Raw genomic sequence first — 10641 nt, forward strand, 5'->3', positions numbered from 1 at the left:
CTATAAACTAAACAAACATACTGCACAGCTTCTCCAGAGTGCCTTGGCACTCTCAGATCCATGTAGCAAGGGCTTATGGGAGCTCAGTCTGGGCAGGAGGAGGAGGAGGTTACTAGCCAGAGATTGTAGGGAAGGAGGAGAGGGGAGGGAAGTTTTTACTGGCTGAGGGCTGGAGATACAAAGCAGCTTGGCTGTGTGTAATGTGACAAACAGAACATGGCCGCTCTCATTGTATGACAGGAATAAATAATAAGATATATAATGACAAGTTACTTGTTATAGTTAGTTTTTCACCTCGGATCTGCTTTAACTAAGACCCAGCTGCCATCATTTGCTGACGAAGAACAACTATTAGTGATCCAATATAATGACATTATGTATCAGAGACATTTGAGGTTGATTGTATACTATAAAAGCATTTATCCTCCAATAATCGTTCAGGATGGTTTTGGTTGCCTTAATACCGTAGTATGTCCAGACATTCGTTGGGAACCCATTAGCAATTGGACATGCCGGGAATTCATGTACGATCACTATTGTTACTTGCTCTCAATAGCTCACTCCTGCTCTTCTACCCCCTTCCTCTCTACATAATGCGGAATGAGCTGCTTGACCTGGAGCCAACCAGCAATCACTCCAGAACTGCCAGCCGAAAGGACGCTTACAGGTCTGCATGACAAGGGTTTAAAGTGTGTACGGGCCTTAACTACAGCCAGGGACATCCGGGATCACGGCCATTCAGAAGCCTGCTGCTTTGAGGACCTGAATGGTTGCTAAGTAGCAAATGTTTCTAGTTCTCTTTACTTCTGTCATGTAACCTTGACAGGAGAGGCATGAAAGGAAAAGCTTTGCTATCTGCTCCAACGTAGTTGAGCTCTGTTTACACTGTGTATGGAAATTACACTTATGGACACACAATTATTGCCTGATCTCACTATGGATTGGCACATTTTGAAGTAAAGTCCCCTCAGACACTTTCTGTTAGCTGTAGTTCCTGGTGTACCTGCTTTCATCTAGTTTTCATTAACACAAAATAGTGGGGGTTGTGTGTTTTCAACCTGGCTGCTAAATAGCACTGCAGTGGTAGATGTCTTTTTTTCCACTGGACCTAATAGTAAGCTGAATACTGTGTATTTCCATAGGCTGGAGGGGGGATTAGAAGGCTGAAATTGGGGGGGGGGGGGGGGGGGGGGATTGGAAGGTAAAGCAATGGTGGGATCAGGACGCTGAAAGCAGGTGTTGGGGATCAGAAGGCTGAAATCAAGGGGGAGCAGGAGACCAAAAGCAGGTGTGGGGAGGCGCGTGTTGGGATCAGGAGGCTAAAGTCAGGGGGGATCTGAAAGCCTGGGGGGATGGGGGGTCAGGAGGATGAAGTCGGTGGGGATCAGGGAACCGAAATCAGGGATCAGAAAGCTGGTGGGGAAGGCTGGAAGCAGGGGGGATCAGGAGGCTGAAGTCAGGGGGGAAGTCTCTGGATTGAACTCAGGGGGGTATCAGGAGGCTGAAATCTGGGATCTCAAAGCTGGCGGGGAAGGCTGTTGGGAGGCTGGAAGCAGGGGGGGGGGGGGGGTTGTCAGGAGGCTGAAGGGGGGGGGGGAGGGGGGCAGGGATCAGGAAACTGAAGTTGGGGGGGGGGGGCAGCAATCAGGAGGCTGAAATCAGGAGGGAAGCCTCTAGATAGTCCAGGCGGTTCTCTGTTCCTTCTCAATCCCACTGATCCAGCACTGAGTCCTGCTAAGCAAGTGCTTGTGGGATGCGCTCCTGTGGCCGCTCAACCCCTCCACCCCCCCCCCCCTTCCCCCCACGTACAAGCTTTGTCATAATGTGCATGCACTAGTGCGGTCTGTGCATGCCCAGTAGAATGCAGCCACTCCTGCATGGCTTTTTCCACTGAGCATGAGCCACTGTTCTACTGGCCGTGCATGGATCTTACTGGCGCATGGTCAGTATGGGGTAGCTTGTACTCTGAGGGGAGCAATGGTCACAAAAAAAATAAGAGGTTCACAGGCAGCAGCGGTAGGTTTGGGGAAGATCTACAAAGTGTCTGGAGCATTTAGAGGCATCCAACTACTTAGGTGAGTATCTAAACTTTTTCTCCTTACTGGTTTGCTTTAACTGTAGAGCCCATAGCCAGTCACATGTCTAAAAGTACCGTCTAATTTCTCACATGTTAACTTACTCTGTGAGATGAGATTTAAAATTTTGATCACTTGTCCAAAAGATTTTTTTGAGCGAGGTGGTGTTTAAGCCACTGAGGGTGTGGCTGCTTCCCGGATTGCGCCATCCCCACTTTACAGACTGGAAGGGGGGGGGGGGGGGGGCGGCACAGTCTGAATCTGTCTGCAGGATTGCAGCCTGTAGCAAAGACAGTCTGTGGAGCAGGAAGTGGTCAATGTCTGGGATCCTGTGTTAGCCAATTGGGAATGTTCTTCACAGACAGAAACCAGTTTTTTCCACCGAGACCCTACAAAGGCATAAGGAGACATTTGTGCTTTTGTAGTAAGGCTTTGAAATAAAGCAGGGAAGAGAGTAATGCTTGCATTTTGTGTCACATCCAGACTGCTGTTATTTATTCTCAGGCACAGAACAGCTTTATGTCTCCTCTGCAATACGTAGAAGGGTGGAGTGGAGGAGCCCAAAATACATGGGTGTTAAAATTTTAAACCGTATAACGTGTAAATGAGGTAATCGCTTAGCTCTCCAGAAGATGCAGACATCCGTTCAACTGGAAAAATATTTATTCAAAAAATTGACTAAGTTTTGTGGGACATGGTCCGCTTCCTCAGGTCAATGCCTTAGCAGCATAAGGCGTAGAGTACAGGGACCTCCACCGCTGTAATGCATCATTTTCTGCCCCTCTTTCTCCCATCTTCTCTTCATTTTATCTTATTTACTCCATCTGTCCGTCTATCCTGTTTCCCGACTGTCTCTCATTTGCCCTCTTTGACTGCTGCAGGTATTTTGACTCGGTCGACATCTGCAAAATCCACACGGACTGGCATGAAGTCAGAGTCCAGGGCTCATTTCCCAACAAGGCCTCAGTGCCGGTGACTGTTACCTCGCTGACGGTGGTGGAGCGCACCGCCCTGGAGTTCTCGCTATTCCAAGAGGGCAGCAGGTAAGGAAGACGAGCGTAAAATATGGCATCCCTACAGAAAGGGTTTCTTGGCGTGTTGGTAATCCTCTATAATGCTGAAAATGTTCTTCACCTATAAAGGAATAAGAACTCCTACAAAGTACATTACTGACATTGTACAGAAGTTAAGTCACAGTAAATATAATTTACATAATAGCACAAAAATATAAGTCATTGGTAGTGGTTATTAAAGAAAAAGAAAAAAAAGATACTTACCTAAGGAGAGGGAAGGCTCTGGGTCCTAATGAGCCTTCCCTCTCTTCTCCCGCTGCCCTCGGTGCAGCGCTAGCTTCCCCTTTTGAATCCCCCGCAGCAGGGGACTTCTGAAGTGTTCGGGTGCCGAGTCCTCCTGAAGACAGACCGCTCCATACTGTGCGAGTACGTGAGAGAGGATGCATGCGCAGTCTGGAGCGGCCCGTCTTCTGGGCCACTCGGGCTCCCGAAGACTTCTAAAGCCTCCCTTCGGCGGCGGAGACAGCAGCATTTGACCGAATTGGTCGAATGCTGCTACGGGGGAATCCTGCGCTGGAACGGGCACCGGGAGAGGAGATGGAAGACTCATTAGGACCCAGAGCCTTCCCGCTACATAGGAAAGTATCTGGCTTTTTTTTTGTTTGTTTTATTAATGATTCCAAATGACTTTAACCACTTTACCCCCGCGCGTACGTATTTCTCCGCCCCTTTTTCCATCCTTTAAAAACCAGGGACGGAGAAACACGTACTTTCCGCGTTCCCGACGCTGCCCGCGCTCCCGCTCGTAAACACGCCGCCCGCCGCTAGTAAACACGCCGCCGCCCCGCTCGCCCAGAGATCAATGAACGGGAAAATCCATTCCCGTTCGTTGATCTAAGCCCCGCAATGATCAGCTGCTCTCCTATGGGCAGCGCGATCATTGTGAGAAAAAACTCACGTGTCCAGCCTCCTTATTCTTCCTCCAAGCTTCCGGAAGGAAGCTTGGAGGTCGCATTAAAACAAAAAGTTACTGTGGCCATCTTGTGGCCAAATAGTAAACTACACCCTACACATTTTTCACATACAAATAAATGACTTTTACACATAAAATTAACTCATTACCTCCCACACTCCCCATTTTTTTTTTTTGTAATTAAAAAAAAATTAAAAAATTTACAATTAAAAAAAATACATAAATAGTTACCTTAGGGACTGAACTTTTTAAATATTTATGTCTAGAGGGTATAACACTGTTACTTTATAAACTATGGGCTTGTAATTAGGGATGGACGCAAAACTGAAAAAAATGCACCTTTATTTCCAAATAAAATATTGGCGCCAAACATTGTGATAGGGACATAATTTAAATGGTTTTATAACCGGGACAAAAGGGCAAATACGTTTCATGGGTTTTAATTACAGTAGCATGCATTATTTAAAAACTATAATGGCCGAAAACTGAAAAATAATTATTTTTTTCCCCACATTTTTCCTATTTTCCCATTAAAACACATTTAGAAAAAAATAATTCTTGGCATAATGTCCCACCTAAAGAAAGCCTAATTGGTGGCGAAAAAAACAAGATATAGTTCATTTCAATGCGATAAGTAATAATAAAGTTATAGACGAATGAATGGAAGGAGCGCTGAAAGGTGAAAATTGCTCTGGTGCTCAGGGGGTAAAACCCCTCAGTGGTGAAGTGGTTAAAGGGATTATATTTGCATAAATAAAAAATTATGGTTGTTTGTTTTCACAGCCAATCCTTAGTTTATGTTCAATCAAAGTTAGAATGAGCAGGTTAAAGGGGAACTGAAGTAAGAGGTATATTGAGGCTGCCATGTTTATTTCCTTTTAGGCAATACCAGTTGCCTGGAAGCCCTGCTGATCCTCTGCCTCTAATACTATTAGCCATATCCCCTGAACAAGCATGCAGCAGATCAGGTGTTTCAGACTTTAAAGGCAGATCTGACAAGACTAGCTGCATGCTTGTTTCTGGTGTTATTCAGATACTACTGCAGAGAAATAGACCAGCAGGGCTGCCAGGCAACTGGTATTGATTAAAAGGAAATAAATATGGCAGCCTCCGTATACCTCTCTCTTCAGTTCCCCTTTAACAAATAAGACTGCTGGTGAAAAATCCATGAAAGTGGATCCAGGTATTTGTATAGGCAGGGCCAGGCTGAAGGTGGGGCTCTGTGCACAAAGCCAAGAGGGGCGTATTCGTCTTCCTCTGCCCCGCCATCAAGGGCCACCTTCAGGGCAGTAAAACAGCCCAGCCAGGTTGGTAGTGCAAGGGACATGGGGAAGGGAGGGCCCGACTTCTTTCCTCCCTCCCTCTTCTCAGTCCCCCCTCCTGTGCTCCCCCCTAGATGCAGAGTTACGCACAGTGGGCAGGGTTTACAATAGAGTCTCACCTCATCCATGCTTCAGTCGCTAGAGTCCCCATTTGTCTTCTGCAGAGTTGTCCACTGTCTGCCTCTCTGATCTGAGAATCCGGAATTAGAGAGGGGGCAACGCTGCAGAAGACAGGACCACTAGCGACTGAAGCCTGGAGGAGGTGAGTTTCTATTGTAAACCTTGCCTGCTGAGCATAACTCTGCATATTGGGTGAGCACAGGAGGGAGGCGGATCACCAGATGACCACCCACAATACTATATGCGGCCCACTACTTGGAATCTCTAGTGCTGGGTAACCTTGTCTTGGCCCTGTGTGTAGGTATACTTTTTTAGACCCAAACCTTATTAGCATCAAGCCCGCAGCAGGTTGGATTCACTACCTACGCCTTCTATTCAGCGCTACAGCTGGTCAGGTCCTTTTCAGTCAATCCATCCTGCAATGATTCTGTTCAGTTGCATGGCTCTCAAATGGGAAAAAAATGGTGGTTCAACAGTTTGTAACAATTATATTTCCCCTTTAATGTTATTGGTTAATCCCACATTATGAGAGCTGTAGAAATGCTTGTTGTACTGATCCTATGCCATTTCCCTCCCTTTCCTGCAGGCGGTCGGACACGGTGGACAGTCACCTGCTGGACCTGTGCATCATGGTTTTCCGAGCGTCCCACGGTGGGGCGGGGAAAGTGATGTTGGGGCGCCTTATGGCGCACAGCAAAAGAGCCGTGAAAAAGTTTGTGGGCTGTGACGTCATGCTGGAACCCGGAGAATATGCCGTGGTGTGCTGCGCCTTTAACCACTGGAATACCATAAACCTGGGCTGCTCGTCCGTCGTTCAAGGTGAGTGTCCCTTTCCTTCAGGCTGTGTGTGAGGATGACTTATGAGGCGAGCCGTGAAAGCTGACCAATAATCCTATCTCATTTGTAGCTTCCAGTCCCACGGGCAGCAGTAATAACCGTCGCTCGGCTGGAGACCCCATGGGGTATGTCTTGGCCATCTATAGTTCCCGTCTCGTCATGGTCGAGCAAGTGGAAGCACAGCCAACGACGCTTGCAGACGCCATCATCCTGCTGACAGAAGACAAGGGGGAGCGGCATGAGGTGAAGGCACGCTGGGATAATTTACTGCCTGTCTGCAGAGATCAATACTTCATTACTTCTCACACATCACTTCCCTCTTCTCAGTCTTGCTTATGTCTAACAACCGTTATTGGCCGTTTCCCTTAGTCCCTGCTTTGGGTACGATAATACCCTTGTACTGGCATGTAGATTAGCACTGATGAGCTCCTGCATCCTCTTCTATTCCTTCCACAGGGCCGTGAGGGGATGACCTGCTATTATCTGACACACGGATGGGCGGGGCTTATCGTGGTTGTGGAAAACCGGCACCCCAAGTCCTACTTGCACATTCAGTGTGACTGCACAGACAGCTTTAACGTGGTCTCTACCCGAGGCAGCCTGAAAACCAGCGACAGCGTCCCACCGCTTCACAGGTGAGCCGCACATGACATCATCGGATCGAGATGCGTGGTTAAAGGACCGCTATCATGAAAATCTGTAAAATTATATATACATGCATATACAACATAAATTTCCCTCAGATTCACGGGGGGGGGGGGGGGGGGGGGAACAGAGACATGGCTAGAGACCATACAGGGAGTACCCTGCAGGTCGACAATGTGTGTTGGCAGGCGCTCGCAAGCATTCGCCGTAAAAAGCACATTTTTGGGGAAAGACAAAGTATGTTTTATACAGTGGCACATATGTTAAATCTTACTGCCCCTGCTGCTCTTTTGCATACCTAAAGGAGATGAGGACTTTGCTTTAGTGATTGTCTCCCCCTGCTGCCAGGACTGCAATAGTGCACTTTATTTTCAGCAGGCCTTGCGCCCAATAGCTCACATTTATGCTAGACTGCACAAACACTGCTCACCGACTTATGGGATTTTGTTGCCCTGGGAAGGTTATCTTAAAGGACATCCAGGGTGAAAATAAGCTGATGAGATAAACAATTGTATCTATCCTCCTGCTCCCAAAAATGACTTTTTTAAAGATATATTTAAATCTATTTTTTACATTTTTACTGTTTCATTGTCTCTGCTCAATAACACCTTCATTGAAGTATGCCAAAGCTCAAATCTATGAACTATTGTCCCTTTTTATTTCTTTCCTGCTCTCAGAAGCCATTTATGGACCGGAAAGTGTTTTATGGCTGTAATTCCTTATCCGTGAGGGTTACGCAATAGTCTGACCCTGTTTCGACCTGAACGGAAACTTTCACTTGCATACCTGATGTTTAAGTCTTTCAGGAAGAGAAAGAAAAAAAAAAAGGAACACAGCATAGTTATTTGTGTGCTTGGCACTGTACATACACGTCTATCTTATCATGTCACGTCACTTCGGTTGTCCTTTAACCACTTAAGGACCACGTGATTTTCTTCTAATCGGTGCTGCGTGGACTCTCCAGCCCGCAGCACCGATCAGGAAATAGCCAGGGCGATCAGACTTCCCCCCTTTTTTCCCCACTAGGGGGATGTCCTGCTGGGGGGGTCTGATCGCCGCCGGCTGCCCGCACTTTCCGGGGGGGGGGGGGGGCTCTTCAATGCCCCCCTCCGCAGCACTTTCCGCCCTCCCCGGCTTTCCCTCCCTCTCCCTTACCCTGTGAGCGGCGCAGGACGGAGTTCCGTCCTGCGCCGGATAGGATAGGCTTCTGCCTATCAGATGCCGGCGATCCCCGGCCAATCAGAGGCCGGGGATCGCCGATCTACATCACGGCGCTGCTGCGCAGCAGCGCCGTGTGATGTAAACAGCGGGGATTTCTTCCCCGGATGTTTACATTATGCGTGCGAGCCGCGATCGGCGGCTCGCACACTGTTCACGGAGACAGTCTCCGTGAACTGGCATGGAAGGGCCGTTGTTTCCGTTGTTTCCATGCTATACCACTAACGACCCGCCGACGCCTATGGGCCTTAGGCGGTCGTTAAGTGGTTAAGTGAAAAAATGTCTCCAGTTTAACTTACCTAGGGCTTCTTCTAGCTCAGTGTAGTCGTTCTGGACCCTGGCCGTTGTTCTGCTATGATCCCTGCATCCGTTGTGCCCCTTGAAGAAATTGCTGATCATTGGGGGGGAAGTAAAGGAGGCCCAGTAAAGTATTGTTGAAACTGTAACTGCAATAATTGCTAAATCTGTTCATTGTATGCATTAGTTGTACCATTATTGCTCTCCGCATATTATTGCTGCCTGCAATCCCGTATACAATGAGGCCCTATGATAGTCACATGATCTTCACATACTGACACTTGTGTTTCTTCCGCAGGCAGGTGCTGGTCATCTTATCACAACTGGAGGGCAACGCTGGCTTCTCAATCACCCATCGACTGGCACACCGGAAAGCTAATCAGGCTTCCCTGAATGACTGGATGTCCAGCAAGGGCACCCACAGCCCCCCTCTGTCCGCGGAGGTATCCGGCCTGCACGGCCCGCGTCCGCTATGACACACGCCCTCCTGGCCACATCCCATCATGGCTGGACTGCCCAGGTTCTGTGGGAGCACTTTAGGGACTGATTCCCGGAAAAATATACAACTACACTTGAAATCTACTCAGGACTTCAATCCTGTGTATACAGGGACCCTCCCCCACCCTCTAGTCCTGTCCACACTCCTTCTTCCATTTTGTTTATTTTTTTATGGGCCTCAGTATAAGCAGAAACGTGCCCCGTCAGTGATCCTGCTTTCTTATTCAAACTTCTCTAAATACAGCCATTCCCATCGTTTTATTTGTGTTTAGTGTGTCCTTTTCCCAGACAGGCGAGCCCATTCAACAAGGCAGTATAAAGAGAAAATGCAATGTTCCAAAGCAGCCAATCCAATCTTACCTTTAATCAGTCTAGGGCAATTAGTCCAATAACAGATCACTGGATTGGTTACTGTGAATTACTGGATATAGACTTAGTTTTGTTTGTTTTAATGAAGATGATTAGTAATACAGGGGAGGTTGCTTGATATAGATCGGGCCAGAGTGCAGGTGACTGGCTGCTGGAGAATCAATGAGCCCGTTCTGTAATTATGGCTGGAGAAGATTGGGTAAATGCCTAGCTTAAACTAACTAATTTACAGCTTGAGCTCTAAAAACCTTCCTATGCACTGCCTGATGCATCGCCATAGAATTCACTGGGGCATATTTATCAAGACCTGCAGAAGGGCGGAGAAATCACCTAGAGCAACCAATCACTATTCTTCTATTTCACAGCTGAAACCTGATTGGTTCTTAGGGGCACCTTCTCCTCCCCTACTAAATCCACCAGTGAGTTCTCCTGTGATGAAGTCTGTGCAGCTGAGCATGACTGAAGCTTGGATAAAACAGAACCCGCCTCAGTAACAGAACTCCTCCCCCGAGATACAGATTTACCTGAGAGACACATACCCTCCTCCATCATACAGAACTCCCCCCATTATGCAGAACTCCTCTCCTCATACAGAACTTCCCCATCATACATAACCTCCCCCCCCCCCTTCCTGAGCACTCCCCCAATATGGAGTAAAAAAAAAAAAAAAAAAAAAAGCTGGCCATACAAAGATTTTGTCAGCACAGTGTTGATGTTCAAGTGACAAGTGATGTACTGACTTTGATCAGCCAGTCAGAAGCTTACAAACCACTCATGTCAGAAGCCAGTCAGAAGCTTACGAACCACTCATGTGATTGTGCCATTTCCTCACCTATTCTATTCCACACAGAAGGCAGCAGTAACACCCTAATTACTACACATCAAGGAAAAAGTAGCTAAGCAAGGCAATTTCATTCCAGTAGGAAATGGAGGTGCGATCAGCCAAATTAAAGCCCAAAACTGCCGATCGGTTGTCTGGCAGGGCGGGTTAATTAACTCCCTGGCTTCGATTTGCTGGTGCTACTGCCTTTTCTTGTTGAACTAAAATGTTCATGCTTGCTAAATCTGGTGTACACCACTGCACACGGGATTGTTTTTGTGAGTTTCTGGATGGCAGGTCACAGTTATGTAATATCTGTCAGTTTCAAATCCTCTTCTGTCCTTACATCATTTACCCTATCCAATTCAGTATGAGAAACTGCTGAGCTCTACTGCATTAGAGAATAGATACACATCTCAGGAAATATCTGACAAGGCCATCATCCCAAAGCATG

General features: G+C 47.4%; 1 protein-coding gene across 4 annotated transcripts in view; it reads left to right on the forward strand.

The window, feature by feature from the left end:
- Positions 1-9257, forward strand: part of CAPN15 (calpain 15) — a 150633-nt gene extending 141376 nt beyond the window's left edge. For all 4 annotated transcript variants that reach the window (XM_068244226.1, XM_068244225.1, XM_068244222.1 and 1 more), the window contains exons 8-12: positions 2957-3118; positions 6090-6322; positions 6411-6583; positions 6797-6975; positions 8799-9257. In XM_068244226.1, coding sequence (XP_068100327.1) covers positions 2957-3118; positions 6090-6322; positions 6411-6583; positions 6797-6975; positions 8799-8976 — 925 coding nt within the window. In that variant the 3' untranslated portion in view covers positions 8977-9257. The remainder of the gene's footprint in view (positions 1-2956; positions 3119-6089; positions 6323-6410; positions 6584-6796; positions 6976-8798) is intronic.
- Positions 9258-10641: the final 1384 nt, after the last annotated feature.

Source organism: Hyperolius riggenbachi, chromosome 7, assembly GCF_040937935.1.
Source record: "Hyperolius riggenbachi isolate aHypRig1 chromosome 7, aHypRig1.pri, whole genome shotgun sequence".
NCBI classification, from domain to species: Eukaryota; Metazoa; Chordata; class Amphibia; order Anura; family Hyperoliidae; genus Hyperolius; species Hyperolius riggenbachi.